The sequence below is a fragment of the Cyprinodon tularosa genome, unplaced genomic scaffold, assembly GCF_016077235.1.
Source record: "Cyprinodon tularosa strain WSP-4 unplaced genomic scaffold, ASM1607723v1 ctg877, whole genome shotgun sequence".
Lineage (NCBI taxonomy): Eukaryota > Metazoa > Chordata > Actinopteri > Cyprinodontiformes > Cyprinodontidae > Cyprinodon > Cyprinodon tularosa.
Genome location: NW_024039648.1, coordinates 98,171 through 118,119, shown reverse-complemented (window position 1 = coordinate 118,119; position 19,949 = coordinate 98,171). Strand labels below are relative to the sequence as shown.

The 19,949-nt window shown below is 42.7% G+C and overlaps 1 protein-coding gene across 1 annotated transcript in view; it reads right to left on the bottom strand.

Moving 5' to 3' along the window:
* ascc3 (activating signal cointegrator 1 complex subunit 3) overlaps positions 1 to 19,949 on the bottom strand; it is a 238,607-nt gene that overhangs the window by 169,807 nt on the left and 48,851 nt on the right. Inside the window, exons 6-8 of the mRNA XM_038273563.1 lie at positions 17,096 to 17,297; positions 14,411 to 14,546; positions 11,876 to 12,001 (exon numbers count right to left, since the gene is read on the bottom strand). Of these exons, the coding sequence (XP_038129491.1) occupies positions 11,876 to 12,001; positions 14,411 to 14,546; positions 17,096 to 17,297 (464 nt within the window). The remainder of the gene's footprint in view (positions 1 to 11,875; positions 12,002 to 14,410; positions 14,547 to 17,095; positions 17,298 to 19,949) is intronic.

Here is a 19,949-nt window from a genome sequence, read left to right as displayed (position 1 = left end):
CTTGACTGGCCTGCACAGAGTCCTGACCTCAACCCGATAGAACACCTTTGGGATGAATTAGAGCGGAGACTGAGAGCCAGGCCTTCTCGTCCAACATCAGTGTGCGACCTCACAAATGCGCTTCTGGAAGAATGGTCAAAAATTCCCATAAACACACTCCTAAACCTTGTGGACAGCCTTCCCAGAAGAGTTGAAGCTGTTCTAGCTGCAAAGGGTGGACCGACGTCATATTGAACCCTATGGATTAGGAACGGGATGTCACTTAAGCTCATATGTGAGTCAAGGCAGGTGAGCAAATACTTTTGGCAATATAGTGTATTTAACAAATAAATAATGGTATTTTAAACTAAATGTAATTTTTAATAAATGTTGGCATCAGTAGTTTAATTATATATTCTAAAATAATTAGAGCAATATACAACTGTATTACTCATGTTTCTCGCTAAAAAACTCAATTTCCCATCTTCTTTACGTTACACTTGAACGCATCATGATAACCTAATTGTCGTTTTACTGAGCCAATCTGAACACATCATGACGCAGCACGTCTGAAACTTTATTTACTTTTCAAGCTAACTAGCTTGTATGCTGCCGATTACAAGACGGATTTCACAATTACTATTTTTAACTGACCGGACAAGCTACAAAGTCTGTGTGCGCTTACCAGTGGTACTCTGAGTGGATGAGTAAGACGGGCCCGGCTGTGGTGCGGGGGCAGGAGGAGGAGGAGGAGTCTTTTCCGTTCAGCCATTCTCAAGTCGCGAGCCAAGTTAAGTGCCAGACTTCACTTGTTTTACTTTAAATATCTATTTGCTTACAATTTCATTCCAAAACATTGGTGGACATGCTGCAGTGATCGGATTGATTAGATTTAAATGCTGTGACGCGACTCGAGGGACACACAATTATGTTACAGGACCTCCGGGAGAAAAAAAAAAACGACCAGACTCGATAGTGGTATCGATAAGCCCAAACGTTATTGATTTTCGGGTTTTGAAAAAAGTGGAACCGGGTCCTTGATGGAACCGGGTTTCGATCCCCATCACTAATCAGCAGTGCTGCGTCTGACTCCCTGCCAGCTCCCAGATCAGCTTCTCTCATTGGTTGATGAGGCACGTCCAGCAGTCAACCATTGACTTTGAATGTAAACCAGCTGCTTCTGCTGCTCGCGGTCTGAACGTAGCATTAGAGTGAACAACTACTAGCTGCACTTCTAATTTTAAACTTTGAATTTGATATTTTAAATGCTAAAAATCATGGATGCATGATGGCTCAAATTTGATAGAATTCCTCTGGTTTTGAAGCTTTAGTTCGATATTTAGTTAAAATTTAGAAAAATGCTTTTAGATGTCTGTTAAATGAGACCTAACAAGAAATAAATATGCTCCTCTTTCATTACAGGAGACCAGTTCTATGATGAACAAGTAGAACCTGATACCGAAACCTGATGGATGTGAACGGGATCAACCTACATGTGCAAACTGTTCAGTGAGTTCAGTGTGAGAAAGGATCCAGGCTGCAGCAGAACTGTAATTATTGATGGATCGGCTGCAGGTCATCCAGATGGATGTTGAAACTTCTAGCTGGGCTTCATAACCTCGCCCACAGCCTCAGGAAAGAGGTGGTGCTTCATAGAATGAATTATTTGTGGATAGTCGGTGCTGAGGCAGTCAAAACAGAGAAGTGCTTCTAATTTAGGCAGCGGCTTTAAAGCGTCACTGAAGCTGCTCAATCTTTCTGACATATAAACAATAAATCCAACCTCCACCTTCTAAAAGCTCGGCTTCCTGTCAAACAGACAAAAAGCTTTTACAACATTTATTTCTGCTTGTTTTTTTTATAAAATATAAAATGTTAAAAATATAATCCTAACATTTAATTCTTTTTATGTTGAATTACTTAAAAAGTAAATAAAATGACTGAATTTAAGATCATTACAAGTCCAGAATGATCCTCCTTTACCTCAGATGTTCCCAACCTTTTTAGATTTATGGAATTTTTGGGGTAAGAAAATCATCAACCAGTAAAGGTCCAGATACATTTTTTAATTATAATCTGTTACTTTAAACAGAATTTAACACTGAAATAAAATGTGGTTTTTATGCTTCCATGTTATACATTGCCTTTTTAAATAAAAAAACATTTTAAAAAATTTAACATTTTACCATTTTAAAATCAAAAATTGTTTTCTAAGTACAGAACAATTGTTCAGTTTGGTTTATGGACAATTTCCTGATTCCCATATTTTCTCAAACCCCTGAACTGATGGTTTGTTATTTTCTTTCTTTTTTCTGTCTTAATGTTGGCAGTGGGCTTTAGGCTGCCCTGCAAGGCTTTAAACCTGGGTTTAACCGGAGACTAAGCCATTCTCAAGCACATATCAAGGAGCTCATTTTGAGCCTGGATCCAGATTTATTGTTGATTCTGTTCATGGTGGAGAATCCTGCTTCACAGCAGCAGGTTGAGCCAAACATCCTCTAAATGTTCAGGGTCATCTTTGAGCACGCCATTTCACTTTTCTTCCAGCAGTCCACACTTTCTCTGCTCTCTTTTTCTCATGGTCTTCTCCTTCTTTCCCATCGCCCGGCTTGCCACAGGTTTGCCTGCAGTGTCTAAAAGTAGCAGCAGCAGCAACCCAGACTGACAGCTCATTGGCTCATTTGGATCACGTGCAGCCTGGAGAAGGACGCTCCCCAGGGCGAAGAGGCGCAAGTGAAATTAGACACTGCCGTCGGACAACATGCAGTAATTTATAAATGTTTTAAATCAGGTTGGGTCCAGATTAGCCAGCAAGTGAATCCGGATCCGGACTGTGCTAATCCATGACCTCTGCTATAAAGCCTCAAACTCAACGCTTTTTCTGACAATCGAATTGAAAACGCTTCCTGAATAGGAAACAAAACGTATTCAAACTTGGATTTAAAGTCTAGTGGATTGTTTTTTAAATTTTTTGGAATATAAATCTGGAGCTCCTCTGATTAACTCTCCAATGCTCGCATATAAACTTGATGAGTTGGGAACAAAATACAGAACAAAAATTATAGTCAGACTGATCCAAATATTTACTTTGATTTCATCATTCATGTCACCTGAGCTGCTTTGATCAGGTGGAAAAAAAAAAAAGCTGATCCCAGGCTCTACATCCAGTTTGTTCCTCTGCTTGGTTTGGAAGTGTGTCAAACGCTGAAGTTGAACTTAAAGCAAAACTTACTTTTTGTTGATAAAAGTGCTATGATCACTCCTCTGAAACAGTTTATAAACAGTATATATATTAACTTAAAATGTCTGGTTGACCTTTGATGACCTCTAGAAATATTTCTTTATATCTTTAAAATGATAGCAGCACAAACAAAATTTTTTGCTGCACAAACCACCACAAACGTTTGACACTAATTTTGTCTGATTTGAAGAAGGTGGGGGGGCCAACTTCACTCAGGTTGAGGCAGCTGCTGCTGGGGATTCCCAGTGACAGCGCAGCGCCGGTATGTGGGGGTCTGAGCGGCTCCCACAGAGAAATAATCTTTGAAGGCAGCTGTAGGTACTCGATCTGCTCTTGTTCTGCTTCATGCAAGTGATGTTGCGCTACATGACAGGCTGCACGTTGCCCGATGACGTTAATCGTTGTTGCCCAGACAACGACAATAACATAATGCAGTGTCAGTGTGCCGAGTCGGGAGCATCTATAGCATTAGCGTGTCTAATGACAGATTAAGATTCAATTGGTTGATAGCAAAACTGAAAAATAATCTGTTTCTGGTGCACAAAGTTAGAGCATGAAATAAAGGGGGAGAGATCGGTAGCACTGTGGCTAGCTGTAGCTAACAGGTTAGCCTGTTAGCTCGGTCAGTTAGCCATATTAAGCTACACTATTTTAACTTCCTGTCAACAACAACTATTCGTTTTCTACAAGTAGAATAACTGTTTTGTCTAAAATCTCTATGAGAGACATTTTATAAGACGTTCCATGTGTCCTCCTCTGCCCTGAGAATTTTTGTGTCACCTTGTTTAATAGTTGAGCTCAGTCTGTCTCAGAACACAGTACTTGACTTCAAGACTGAGAACGATGGTTTTCTACTTTCGGCTACTTTAGATCGCAGATGAAATGTAAAATAATAGCAAAAAAGGGTAATAATAAGTTGAGACTCCAGAAGAGTTCTAGTTTCATAAGAAACGGGTGCAACACAGTTAGTCCAAGTGACATATGATGATGTCATCAGAAGGGGCAGGGCCCCGACCAGATCTGGTACGTACACAGGGGGGTAATCTGGATGAACTGACTGCATAGACAATGTTTTTAGTTGGACTTTTCACTTAAAAACATATTAAAATGACTTTTTACCCACTGATCACTAACCTGGCAGTAGTCAGATTAATATGTGTACAACTGAGTTGAGTTCTAGGTTATCAATCTGGGACGGCTGCCCTTCAGTCTGTCCATCAAAAGGAGGGATGTTTAGTACCATAGTTCAAGCTGATTGGGTGACATGCCAGCTTGTACCCGCCTTCCAGAATACACTTTCAGCCAATCGTAGCAGCGAATTATGACGTTTCATAAACTGATAATTCGCAGATATAAGTACTTCTCTTTGCTCCTTTTTTCAACACGAAATTGTCGCCATTTTTGCTAAAACTGAGTCAACTGCGGTATCGCAAGGCGAGTCCTCCTGCGTAGCCATGTTTGTGATGTCCCTGCAAGGCCCTTCGGACTGTCGTCATTCCTCGACCTCCCGTCCCAATAAAAACTGCTGATATGTCATTGGTCCGACCAGCTGGTTTTTCAGAGACAGATGTATTAGCGGGAGATGGATTTCTTGTGAGACTCGCGACAATATAGCTTGTAGTCCAAAGTTCGCAGAAAATATAGCAAAGCCACTCTCTGGCATTGAACACAGGAGATCCTGACGTTTGTAAAAGGACTCGTCACCATAATCTCTACCTCACTGCCTGACTGTCTACTAGCTGCATCAAGTATATATCACTGTAGCAGGGCCGAAAATTCCAGAAGCCCCAAAGCCATTCATGTTGGTGATGCTGACTGGCCAAATATTTATCAATTTTTCCTTAGCAACATTATACAATTGGTTATTTTGCTACACTTCAGGGGCAATTTGAATGAGCGCCCAAGAGAATTGATACGTTCTGTTGGTGGAAATGCACTGCTGAATGAGAGTCAACTGGTACAAGCTTTGCTTTAATAATTCATTTTACCGATAGCCAGACACTATTAAGTAAAACTGACATTGATAATACTTTGAAAATCTATATATTATCAGTTTTCCCCTCCTTTCTTCATTTGGCTTCCATTTGCAAGTGATCAAAAAGTGAAACTTGCGGGTTAAAGATTGCTGTAGTCCAGATTATGATCAGACTGAGAGCATGAAAAGAGACTCTGGAGGAGAAGGACAGGTGCAGACTGGAAATGAAAAATAAATTTAGCCGAATGAATTTTCTGTTTAAAATAGCCTATCCATAAAAATGTGACAAAAAGAGCTATAATAGCAAACGGTGAGAGCTTGAGGGGGAGGTAAGAGTCATTCATTACTTATGCCTTTCAACTAACCCACGCACATTATGGCTCTGCTGCAGCTGCTAAAAGGCAAAGCTTTCTGCGCTCCTTAATCCCCCGACCCCGTCACACCAGGTCTCTCCGAGCGTGCGGCGTTTCTCAGAACGAGGCAGCATCCTGACATCTATAGGCCTGCCGTGTTCCTGGCTATGTTTGAGTGCCGGTACGTCAGCAAGCAAAGCCTGGAGCTGCTGCACATGCAGGAAACGTCAGCCCCACTACAGATTGCATTTGCTCTCACTCACAACACACTCAGTAACAGATCTATTGAATGAATTAGGAGGGCTTTTACCACAGTGGTGAGAGCAGGATGCCTGCATCATGATTCATTAGTTAAAAAGCACCCTAATAAATTCACCACTTTTAATGTTTTGCAGTCCTATTAAAGGCACACTGAGGCTCGCGCAGCCCTGTTTTCCATTACGGCCTTCAATAAATGACAATCAGCACTCAGTCTGAACGGCGAGGGGGGGCGTCAGGCTTTCCAGCTGCCTTTCAAAGGCATACTAATAACACGCAGAGACTTATTAGGCGTTGGGTTCTGCCGTTCAGAGGAGCGAAGCACTTTGGTCCAGCTGACGTTAATGAACAGAGATGCTACTTGACTCCAAATAATTCAACCCTCAGAAGAAGAGCTTTCATATCAATCCATATCGGTTACACTGGGAGTCAACATGGAAAAAAGGCAGAGATTCGGCCTTTAGGAAGAGAAGGAACAGAAGAATTAACTGCAGTCATTCTTAGGTCTTTCATCTATGAGTTATAAACTTTCCAAAGCCAAACAGAATTACTTAAAGGAAAAGTCTGTTTATACTCAGAATTCAAACTTCTGAAAGTTCTTTAAATCTGAAATTATTCCATCCTGTTCAATAAATGATCAGTGTTTTTAATTCAGAGTAATTTTCATGTGAATGTGCTTTACTGGAGGCATCCATGTTTGTCAAAGAACACTACTGCCACCTACTGGTTAGTGACGTCACGATGCGGTATCGGCTGTTGATCAAGTCCCAGTGCTGTATCTGGTGTTTGTCACAACGCGCTATTATCCAAGTCATCTTGAAAACATTCTTCTTCCAAATGTTGGCTACATATTACAGGTTTTTTCTCTGGCCAGAAGTTCGAGGGCAAATCCTCCCTCTTCAAGTTGGCGATCCAACTCACGATTCCTGATCGGGAGGTGGTCGTGAGAGGCTGATTGCCGCTCGTAACCCCCCTGTACACTACACAACTCACAATCGAAAGATTCTCGCACGAAAATTGCTTCGAAAATCGCACAGTGTACGTCGGACTTTAGTCTGACTCGTTTGGACAGTTTGTAATTTAATCTGCACTTAACCCTTCCTGAATTTGTTTGCGCTTTTCATTTGTTTTAATTGGGTTAAGCTGTATTGTGTCTTGGGTCTGTTTAACCATCTTTTGTAAAAAATAATTTTACATTCCACTGATTTGCCCTGGACGCATTTTTACGTTACCTCTCCAGAACCCCTAGACCTTGGGGGCGTAACACTGACTCAAACTCTCTTCAAAAAAGGAGACATGTAGCTGCTGCACCATCATTCTGATGGAGTCTTGGCTGCATCCAGCAGTGCTGGACATTGCTAGGTCTGATGCTGTACCGCGCCGATAGAAACTAAGAGCTCTGCGGGAATGGAGGCTCCTCTGAGGCTTTTCCCAGGCAATCTTCAGCATCTAGAAAGGAAACACCGCCCTCTGCAGGTGAAAATGAGGAGAGCACTCTTAGATGCTTCCCTGACAAATACTGAACCATCCCCAGCCGGCTCCTCCCGGTCCCCTGCAGCTCCCACATCTTCTCCAGCATCGTCTGCCGCTGCTAAACCTGCCGATGGCTCCACTGCTGCTTCAACCACCTTAGCCTCTTTAACCCAGGGGGGCTACTCCTGAGCTTCCCCTGAACCAGGAGAAGCGAGTACTTCAGGAGCTGGAGGCAGTAGTAGCAGCTCAACCACAACTGATGGGGTGAAGCCCAGGAAACAGGCCCTAATGCTCCAGCATCAGATCCTCTTCCATCAGGGTAAAAATCCATTTGGATGCTAAGATCCCATCCGGATCCGTCTGACATCACTGCTGCCAAGCAAACATGAAAGGAGCGCGCTGCTCACTGCTGCTTACATTATCAAGGCTGCACTTTAATAAATGTAATTGTCTAGAGAGTTGTTCTTAACAAAATGTATTTTTGTTACAAAATGACAAAATTAAAATAATGTTTTCGTCTGTCAATCTGCTCTATCTAGAACTCCTGAAGTGGAAAACTTGGAGTTTCACCTGGTTTCATTTCATAATAAATATTTTTTAAGAAACCATCTGCTATCTGATTATCAATCAATTATCAAAAAATAATTGAGGGATTAATTGATTTGCACAATAATCATTGGTTGCAGCCCTAGTTGGATGAAGATTGCAGTTCAGCTAGGGCTGCAACAACGAATCGATAAAATCGATAAAAATCGACTTTTAAAAGCGTTGGCAACGAATTTCATCATCGATTAGATGTGTCGCGCGATTAATGCGTCACCCGCCACCATCACATCCACTTGACTGAAACGGGGGAAAAAAACAAAATACGGCAGAGCGAGCCAGCGCCGTAGGTGCAGTGTTTCCAACTCAGCGACTTTTCAGACCCCTCCAGCGACTATTTTTCAAAAAAGTGACTAGCGACAAATCTGGCGACTTTTTTGGAGACTCTTACGTGAAAGCATGTATCGTTCCTACTCTTGTCCTCCAGCGGCAGCTGCTGCCGTGGGGCGCCTCCCCCATCCCAACCCCAATCTCCCGCAGGAGTCCCTCTCAGCGCTGCAGTCAGAGCCGCAGGATGTTTACCCTCAGTGTCCAGACTGCAAATGAAGCGCGCATGCGCCGGGATTGATGGCGCAAATTGATCACAATAATTAAAATATACAAATAAAAAAAATAAATATACATTAATGGACAGAAAAAAGTAGCTCTATATATTGTACAGTAATATGTCAATTAATTATCTGCCACATTCCCATGTAAATATCTGTCTTTGGAGGATGTGTTTTTTAGCACCCCTAGTTCTCTCATTTTTATTCCAAATACAATTTATAATTTGAATCACAGGGCTATTTTTATCTCTATGGTTCAGTATTTTCTCAAGTAGCAACTTTAACTGCTATACTTTCCTGTCTTAAAAGGAAGAACTCTTCTAGTCTAAAAAAAACCTCATTTGTTGAAATGGGGGGGGCCTATTGTTTGAACCCCTTAGGGGCTTTTAAAAAACAAAAATGTCTTTTTTTTTACTTTATGAAACAAAGTAGCCTATATTTTGTGGATGTACAGCTACATTTCTCATGTAAGTTTGCGTAGTTTTAACAAACATTTATTTTTCATATTGCACCAGCACAGTTAATGAGCAACCTGTACTTGTGTGCTTGTTTGTTCTGTCTAAAATGTTTATTTTGGAATAAAGAGGTTAATATAAAAAATATTTTTTGTCCGATTCATCGATTAATCAAAAAAATAATCGGCCGATTCATCGATTTGTAAAATAATCGTTAGTTGCAGCCCTAGGTTCAGCAACAGCCTGTTATCAGCTAACCATTGATATCCTCTATTACTGACCCTCGACAAGCCTGCTCTATAGAATCTGATAGAATTAAGGAAAATAATTCAGAATATTTATAAAATTCCTAATGTGAACAAAGTTGGTTCTGATTTCTGTAAATCAAATTTTAAATTTCACTTTTGATGAAGCATCTTTTGGAATGAGAGCCTCTGCATCGCTGCTGCACCACTGTCCCATCCTCCCTGCTTCTCTACAGCAGCACCTTATAAGGCTGCGGACTAGGGGTGTAAATCACACCCATCATGGCGATTCGATTCAGTGACGATTTCCTGACCCAACGATTCGATTATTTTCAATACTCAAAAATACACCACGATACGATTCGACTCGATTAACTGTTTTTTTTTTTTTTTAACACCTTACAGGCTAGACAATGTTTCAAATTTGAAATAAATCAATGAAAGCTGTAATATTGTTATGCTTTTTATTTGAGACACAACAACAAATAACAGAAGTAGAAAAGTTGCACTGTACTAATTCCTATTAAAACCTCATTCACTGAAAAATACTAATATCCCTGCGTTATAGATTCTGAAAGGCCTTGCAATAAAAAATACTGCACAAAATCAGTGCAATGAGTTCAATAGAAAATACCTCGGTTCCAGACGCCCCCCCCACAGACGCTCCGCTGCTCCTCTCCCAGATTGTAGCTGACCGCAGACAGCGCCGCAGACAGGAGGCCGGCTTGTTTTGTTTTTATGACCAAATTGCGGAAAACAACTCGTGAAGTTTGACCCGCTAGAAGAGCGAGGTGCGCGAGAACGCTGGGACCCTTTTTCCACCTGGATCTCCGCTCTTTTTGGCCCTCATGTCCCTCCGTCGTCGGACTAAACTCGCCCCCACTTCCTCGCCGCCTCGGCCTTATCTAGACCCACAGCGTGTAGCACAGACCACGCTTAAATACTGAGCATAATTTAAAAATGTCTGCATCAAGCTCACTGCAACACACTGCTGTAAGAGTATAACCAGGAAGTGAGGTAGGAGGGCAAAATAGGTTTAGCGCCACCACAGCACGGGAGGGAGAATTATGCCCAGGAGCAAATGGATAAAAGTAGACCGGAGGAAAAAAAACATGAATCGATTCTCTTGCGGACGTGTCGTAGCTGTTGGATCGATGAATCGATACAAAATTATTATATTTACACCCCTACTGCGGACCCTCAGTCACTCTCCTGAACCCAGACCAATTTACCTGTGGGGGGAGCTACTCTCTACCTGCCCCCACCTATCAGCTCATACTGGATCACATTCAGTTTTATCGTTTTATCAGTGAGCAGCAGGAGGAGGGAGGACCGGCTCGTTGTGGAATGTAGAGAATCCACTGAATCTATGGCGCTGATCCAGATTAGTAATAAGCAGCCGCAGCTGCAAGAGTTCACAAAGTGTTTTATTCCTTCATGCATGGTTTGTAAACTGTTTGGGGGGGCTGTGTTGCCCAGGGCCCCAGGAAAGCTGTCAGCTGGCCTGCCTGTCAGAACCGAGCTGCCGGGTAGAAAGAGAAGAATCTTAAATGAACGTCTGATGAAGCATTTCATGGATCTCTGACCAAACAACAGATCCTAAACGATGCCTTTACCGTTAGCATCTAGACATCTCTATATTAGCATGGCTAATGAAGGCTTTAATGGCTAAATTCTCATAGATCATCATGATGAAGATTGAAGCTGACAGCCACTGAAGGGACTTCACCATTCCTCGGTGCAAATATACACAAACACCTGAGCCACTCTCATTAACCGTGGAAACAACAAGAGCAATGGTGTAGATGTGATTAAAGCATTCATTTATCAATTGGCCATGGCACAACACACACACACCTGCACACACACCGAAGCTAAAGCCGTGCTATGATGATGTGCATTAGCATGAGTGAAGGGAGCAGCTACACTGATCTCCTAAAGTGGAACAAAAGGCTTTTATGGCTGCACTTCAGCGTCTTGATAAATAAAAGGCCAAACTATGGGAAGAGGGACTGACCTTTACAGCTACAAAGACGCCGCAGCATCCGGGCCATTAAAAGACAACGTGGTGTTCAAACCGGTAGGAGTCTGGCACCCGAAGGCCCGCGGCGCCCTGAGCTGCCGTCTCCTACGTCCCCATCTGCAGAGGCGTCAGTGGAGGCTGCAGGAGGCGGAGGGGATGTATGTAGCGGTATGCATGTGGATTTGTCAGTCAAGGTGTCAGTCAGGCTGACGGGGCATTGTGTTCCCTGACAGATGCCTGAGAGTTACAACACTTCTATTAAGAAAGAACATGGCTCAGCGGACACTGCAGCCCCACTTCTCTCTATTTACTGGGATAAAGGAAAACAGAAGCTAACAACATGCAGCTGTAGCAGAATGACCGCCGTCAGCTGGACTGACTGATAGCGACCGCCTTTCAAAGGGAAGGAACGCCGCAGCAGAAAACAGGATGAGGAAAGAGTCTGCTCAGAGTTTCTGGAACCAGGGGCAAACTAAAAGGCCAGTTTGTGGATAATATAGTTAGAGAACTGGGTTTTTATTTCTCTGGTAATCATGTTGGAACAACAGCGTGCTGCTTCTTGCAAAGTTAAAGTTTTATCTTTAGAGGCGCTTCTAATGATCTGCTGAGAACCGTCCCAGAACCGGATCAGATCAAAACCTTCATCTGTTTTTGCTTTCCTCCCTCTGCAGATAACAAAGCAACATGAGCGGGTTTGTCGTCGCCGACCTTTGGCCACTTACCTCATCCAGTTCGGAGATGTAGACGGGCCGCTCCTGGAAGCCGACAGCCATGGGTTCACTGGGGGGGATCTCCACCTCTTCAAACATCTTGTTGTTTTCTCTGTGGATTCCCTCTGGTAACAGCAGCTAAATGTCGCAGACAAAACAAAACTAAATGTTAAAGACCTACCAGGTGACCTACAGTCTAATAAAAAACTGGGTTTGGAAGAAAATTCAGAGATTAAAACTTTCTCTGGGAATTTCAGCCGTTTCTAAAAGCTCTAAAAGTTTAGTCATTGGACAGAAAAACAGCCATTTCTCTTCCATGGAGGAGTCCACTTCCTTCACCTCATCATTCTGCACTAGGATGTTGAAAATTATAACATATGGTCGTGGCAACTTTAAAATGTGAGCTCTGCAGTGGAATCAGACTCTATTTTTCAGCCACAGACCTTTGACTCTTAGAAATGACTCCAGAGGTTTTTACTGCTGTAGAAACAAACAATCAACATCTTCACAGACGCATGGCTCAACACAGATGGGCGACCTCCTGGGGACAAGATTCTGCTGCTCACATACACCTCAAGGACAAACCACATTTGTTTAAGAACCAGAAAGTTCACTCTTTAGATAAAGAACACAGGTGGTTTGAAAGGGGTGTGAAGGAAGCCATTTAAGACCCTTCAATGTGCACGTTTTCTAATCCATTACAAGGCTTTGTTGGGCTGCTGTATAAAAGCCTGGAACTCAACGCTATTTCTGACATTTTGAATTGAAAAAGCTTCCTGGATGAGAAGAGAAACATCTTCAAACTTGGAAACAAAGTCCAAACATCCAGAGAGTTTAAAGCTTAGCAGCTGCAGATGTCTGGAGATACGAGAACTTTTGATCTGACAAAATGAATATAATATTAATCATTAAAGTCGAGTTGCTCAGGAGCTGCCAGTGTTTAACCAGTCCAGAAAAAGATTGAATTTGTGCAAAAAAAAAAAAAAGTTCATATGATATCAGTTGGATAATTAGAAGTTTTGCAGTTAAAATAAAATATTTATTCTGAATGTAAATCATCTTATTCCATTTAGTGGATTGTCTAATTTGCTTAAAATGAGGATAAATATTGTCAAAGGGGTAAAGCTGCAGTGTTTCTGTATTGCTGTGGATCGAGGTGGTGAGCAGGCGCGTCCACAGCTGCTCCCCCTGGTGCATATAAAAAGGAGATCCTTCTAAACTGCTGTTTCAACTCTGAACTATCTGACCGTGTCACACAGGGAGGGAACCTGTCAATCAGAGCAGAACTTCATTTTTCTGACACTGATAACACTTATGCCGTTTCTCAATATGCGTTCTTGAGCCTTCTCGTGTGCTTGTGACATGTCATCAGCCTCAGCCCGAGCACTGTTCCAATTCCAGACTGAGAACGCACCAGATCCCCGGATGTTGTTCTCCGGGGAGCGTTCCATTGAAAGTTAAAAGTTCTCTTTTCTGTTGTTGTTGTTGTTCAATAAATGTAAGTTTTAAGATCATTGAGGCGAGAATATTAGACTTTTAATCGTCACTATGTGGTCCATTTACCGATTTAATGAGTAGTTTAAAAAAAGATTCCCGAAGTTGAGAGGAGCGTGGCAACGAGCGGAGCTCCGAGGGTAACGGCAGCCAGGGCTAAGCGCAGCCCGTCTGCAGCGGCCCTCTCTCTGCCTAGCCGTGTCTGAAGGACCGCTATCTATGATGGCGACTTTTTTTGGCAAAAATGTTCATTTGATTTGTGTTTCTCTGACTGTGTTCATTATTATTCCCCCACTAAATGAAAAAAGTAATAATTTGTTATCCAGAGACTAATAATAACAGCAGGTGAAATGCAGCTCTAGACGAGCTGAGCGTGTGATGATGTCATCAGTACGCTTCCATTCCAATTGACCCATATTTATGCTGCGTGCTCCTGTTCTCCCAGAGTCCAGACTTTCCTGTGTTCTTATCAAGAACAGACTTGGTGAGAACACGCGTCCGTACTCGCGTTCTAGTGAATTGAGAAACAGCCTTAATGTTCACACTAAAGACTTTCCTCCACAGCCTCTAGCGACAGATATTTTCTCTCTCCCTCCATTTTTCTCCCCTGACATGGAAACGGTTCCCATGGCGATGGGATTGTTTATTAAAGAAGTTGCTCACAGGTCTGAAACTTTCATGTTCAGCTGACCCTTCCAGCTCATTGGGCGAATGGACTCCTAGTGCCCGCCTACCACAGTTTGGTTTAAGCCAATCAGCATAAGAAATGAAAATGTCAGCAGACGCCATGAGAGAACACAATAGTTTTACCGTTTCTTTTTTCAGGGATGAAATCTCTATCAAACAGAAGCGACAGCAGCAGATCGTCCTGAGCCGCCATGTTTAGTTTTGGATGGCTGTCCAGCTCTCTGCTTTCTTCAAAGCCATACATTGAACCATAGAACTGCAGTGTGACAGGCCGACCCATTGGGGTCAGGCTGGAAGTCAGGCTGTAGGCGGTGTTGAAGTAGCGCTGAACAGTCAGGTTCTCATTGGGAAAGAAGAAACTCTCACCCTGGCTCCTCCAACGAAGGCCGGTGCTTTCGTTGCTTCTGCATAGCTGTCGTAGACGTTGGGGTATCGGATCCGTTCATAAACTCTTTCTCTGGTGAGGACGGGTTCGTAGCGTGCATTCAGCAGGGCCTGCTCTCTGTGAGAAGAAAAGGAAAGGTCATAAAAAACAGCAACAGGACACCATCAGAACCGCTCTCATTAGAAGGTCCCGTTTATTGGGGGAGAGTCCAATCATGTCAGTCCATGGAAACATGGCTGCTGACACGTCTTTTTGCTCAGCTGGCTGTGATCAGCCAAGCTGCCTCCATAGCAGGACAGGAAGTGTGTGCTGCACCCTTTTAACAACCAAAGGCTGCTTTCTGTGCACATCCTCATCACTGTACTTTAGTTTTTCTTCCCCCCGTCTGTCAGTTAGAATCTAAGGCATTTTCATCTAAAACTAAAACAATCTCGGGCTTCCAAAGTTCAGAGCAACATCAGTTCATCACTTGTTCTTAGATTAATTAAGAACTGATTAATCCAGCTTACTGTCTCACCTTGCCAATTTATCCAGCTTATGCCTGATATCCCAAAATGCTGGCATACGTTCTATGTATTCTTTCAAATCTGGGTGTATGCATAGTGTTCATAATGAGTCCAGAACTTATGTCCAATGACCGTCTAACCTTAGCATGACGCACAGCAGCGTAATGCCCATTCTCATGGGCATTACGCTGCATCAGTTAAAGCTTGCTCAAAATTTCTCAACCTACTTGCCGACACATGCCAGCTTACTTTAACGTGCTTAGAACTCATCCAACGTATGCCTATGTTTTTGGCAGATTTTTCGTGCATTAGGCAAACGCTGGTCTAAATCATCAAGGTGTGACAGGAGCTTTACAGAGTAATCCCACATGCAGACATTTAGCATCTTATTATAACCGTTTGTTTGAGAGGTCGACCGACACCATGTTTTTAAAGCTGATGTTGATTATTTTGACCAATCATGGGATGAGCTGCTGATTATTTGAGCCGCCTTTCCTTTAACGCAATAAACCATAGATAGTGAGTGGAGGAGGGGGCAATGTAAACGCTTCCCTTGGTCTAGAGGCTGAGCTGCTGAACGTTCCAATCGATCTGTGAATGTATGCAGGTTTCAGCTGATACAAATACAAAAATAAAAAGGTTCAGTTGGATCATTTTAAAAATATCGGCTGGCTGACGGATCGGCCTACGTCTAAACAGGATTGTTTAACCAAACAGGCGTCACAGCTTGAAGGTTGTTTTAATCAAACTTAAGGTCAATCAGATTTAGTGATAAAAAAAGAAACAGAGGTTATATCGTTCCACCATAAGGCCCTCAGCATCAGTCACTGATCATTTTAGAAGGACTACGACAGTACAGGGAAAAATATCCTGACTGGGAAATCCCTAGCTTAGCATCCAAAACAATAATAAGGACCGTTTCTCCTGAGCCGATCCTCCGTTATTCTGGTCACCATGAATCTAAAAGCCTTAGAAGAAAACTGGACTCTAATTACATCATTTCAAAGCTGTGTTCAAACTGAACCCTTCTGGAGCATCGGAGCGGCCGGTTCATATGTGAAGTGTTTCATGACGACCATCAGTGTTTTTAAACGTCCTGCGGTGCGTTTCAAACTCCTGGCATCCTGAAGCGACACCCATCAAGTTAGTAAATCTGAACTTTTGCTGCTTGACGCGGCGCATTAACCAATCAGAGGAGCTGATCTGAGAGCTGGCAGGGAGGCAGTCAGAGCATCAGAGCCACGACTTCTGCTCCATCACAAGGTAGCTTCACTGAGTTCACATACAAAGGGTCTCCTGCCACCCTGAGGAGGAAGCTCACTTCAGCCGCTTTTATCCAGGACTTGGCTCTTTGGCTCATGGTCCAGATGTCCTGACATAGGGGAGGTGTAGGGATGTAGAACGACTGCTACATCGAGAGTTCTGCCTTTTGTTTCAGATCAATGCAGCGTCTATCGATCTGCTGGAGCCCTGTCCTCGTACCTGAGGGGATTCGAGCTGCGGCCTCAGATACTCAGGAGTTGATCTTTATCCCGGCTGCCTGTCACTCGGCTGGAGGGAACCAGCAGAACCAGATCATTGGAAACAAGCAGGGATCAAAAACCAGACCCCCCCCCCCATAAAAGATGCTGCAAAGAAGCAGGGACAGTGCAGCATTGAAACCCTTTAAATCGCTTTCAATGAACAACTATTCTACATCACCTCATGAATAAAAATAAACCCTTCAACAGACTAAAAGACGACTAAATTCATTTTGTGTTGTTCCCCTCTATATTTAAGAATCCCCCCCCCCCCCCCCCCCCCCCGTGGATGACTGACTAACAGACGAGAGGCATTCTGCAGCTCTCTGAGGCGGCTTACCTCCCCGCTTATCATTTTCCTCACATCGCGCTGAGTTTAACCCTGCTTTTTAATTAAACAGATCACTGCTTCGTCATCCCCTGAAATTAAACTTTGGGAATAATCTTCCGCAGGAAAAGATGTGTAACGAGCTGCAGAGTCATCGAGATGTTTTATTTTTATTTGCCTGTTTTGTTTTATTTCCTTTGTTGGATTTTGGTAAAGCTGCAGAGGTGTCAGGGAAACGCAGAAGCTGGTGCTGCTTGGAGCGCAGGCAGAGACGGGCGGATGGAGAACAGGCAGAGTGTGGAGGTGACCTACCGCTGAGCTCTCATCTCTTTGGGGTCAAAGGTTACCCCAACCTCTGAGAAGTCACTATCATCGCCTCCTTTGGCTCTCTTTTTCTCTCGCTTTTCTTCTCGGCGGTAAATTTTCATCATTTGTTTCTCCTTCTCGGATTGGATGGTCACCTGGCAGCCGTAGGCAGGCTTGCTCATTTCGCCGCTGACCTTTCTGCTCACATCTGAAAGACAGAAAGGAAACGTGTCGAATGCACAGTGGGTTGGAAAAGCTTTCCTTCCACTGGATTTAATCATTGAGTGGTTTTTAATATTGGCCTGAAAAATACAGGAAACGTTCAAACATGTCGGCATGTCACGACCTCCGCGCAATAAGGACGACCTCAGCATCAGCAGCAGTTCAACCCGATAATAAGATTGACTTTTCTTTATTATCATTTCTCATTTCTGGCTCCACTGAGCACGGTGGTGGCACTGAACGGGTTAATGTTCCCCACTGCAGTCTCCCCTGTTTTAGACACAACAGCTCAATAAAGGGTAGAATTGCTCTTGAAAACAGATGAGATCTGATGATTGCACCGGGGCCTGGGCTGATTGACTGAATGATTTCTTCTTTATCTCGTCTAGTGGCTCTACCTACCGCACAGCTCCCCGCTCCTCCTAACAGCTCTCCTCTTCCTGTCACTCTTAGCCTCCCTCCCATTACCTCTTCAACTCCAAACCCCTTTAACTCTGTCACCCTCTATGCACCGATTCCTCGGTCTAAGCCCTTCTCCTCCTCAGCCATCGCTCTCTCTGAGTACTAATGCGCCTTCTTTTGTGTTTCGAGCAGAAATTGCCTCCAAATTTGCAGGATTCTCATTTCCACAAGTGATCACGGTGCCATAATTGCAGAGGAGATCACCGCCGGGATAGATCATGTTTGTTTACGAGCTGATTTCAAAGTGTTTTTCCCACATTTGAAGCCGAGGTCCTTCAGATCATTATGATAATCTCTGGGGTAATTTTACAATCCAATATCACATCCCCACACATAAAACCCAAATGTTCTACAGACAATAACGTTTTTTTCTTGCACATGTCCCAGAAGATGCAAGGCTGTAGTGACTTGATGTCTCTCTCTGTGTTTTCAAACGTGACTTTGACGTTTAAATCGACCTGCGGACGGTTTGTGCCTAGCTTGCTAATGCCTGCCCTACTGCTTTAGCTTTTTGTTTGATTTGGCCCCGAAGGACCAGCTTGTCTTTATCAGCTTTAGGTACTTGAAAAGTTTTTTCCTTTGGTCCGGTGTCGCACCGTTTGCCCAGTTCATCACCTTTCTGTCTGAACTTTGGGGTTTTCTTTACATATGGGATAGTAGGGTTGTCACGATACTAAACTTTTCAACTCGATACCGATACTAAGGAAAATATTCGATACTCGATACCATTTTCGATACCACAAGGATAAAAATAAAGACTCCAAAATTCAACAGAAATATTTTAATTAATAAATAAAATACAATAAATAAACACAATAAAGGTTGTATGCTGTGCATAATATTATGCAAGCTTGATAAAAAACTTATAAAATTCAAATTAAGTGTTTCTTCCTTGGCTATGCTTTGCACACATAACAATGACACTAGCCAAACCAGTTAAGAAATAAAAATAATTCTCAGCAGCTGCACCTCTTATAAAAAAAAAGTCTGAAACTGAGAAGAGCACAGAATTATTCAATCACACAGTGTTCTGAAAGTGCATTGTCCTCTATTCTGCACTTTAGATGAATGACTGCTTAGGTGCCACTGGTGACGGCACTGTATCGATACTTTTAAAAATGAGTATTGTATCCGGATACAACATTTCAGTATCGATACTTTTTTGAGTTTCGATACTTTTGACAACCCTATGGGATAGTAATAATAATAAAAGTGTTTTTGTTTGTCATTTTCAATTTAATTCAGTGTATTTCTATAGCTCCAATTCCCATCATGTCATCTCAAGGCACTTTCCAGTTCACCAGATCATCCAGTCAGATTGATTCAAAGTTTTCTATCTAAGGAAAACCAGCTGATTGCATCGACTCATTGACTCTTCAGCAATCCCTCACACTAAGCATGCTTGTAGCGACAGTGGAGAGGAAAACCTCCCTTTGAACAGGAAGAAACCCTGAAGAAAGTTTCAGATTAAAATATTAGACATACCATTAAAAAAATACCAAAGTAGTAGGATTCATAATATACATCACAAGAACAGGTCAAAAATATAGACAAGACATATCATACTACTACCAGACATCATACATGCCCACCACCCGTGTTCCAGACACTCTTGGGTTAGAAATGAATACATAAGTAGAAATGACGACAGTAACAATAATCCTGAGGTTGGGGGGGGGGGCTCTTAATTATGCTGAAGCAGATCAAAACTCATGTTCAAAACAGGAAATAAAAGACTGCCAGACCTTGGGGTATCTCTTAGCCTTGTCCTGTGAAGTAAATCTAAGATTCCTCTAGTTTAAGGTGAGCCCTCACTTCCTCTTACCCATTGTCTGTGGGCTGGCTGCCTTTATCCAGTTAAATAATGAAGAGAATGCCATTGCTTTCCTTTGAGCAACCCTTGTATTTTGTGTATTTCTTCCAGTGCCACACAAAACATGGCTGCAAGAAGACAGGTTCTATATTTCTGTGGCAAATTGATTAAAAGTTTTTGAAATTTTTCGTCCAAAATTCTTTGAGCCCGAGGCATGTGGCATGTGTTGGCTGGCAGCTGTTTACCTCTAGGGCAAGTAGATCGGCTACATATGGGTTAGCAAAGGTTTATTTTGCTAACTTCTTGTTGGATAAATAAGTTAAATAGAAAAACATTAAACATGCCTTTAGATAACAGAGGCAT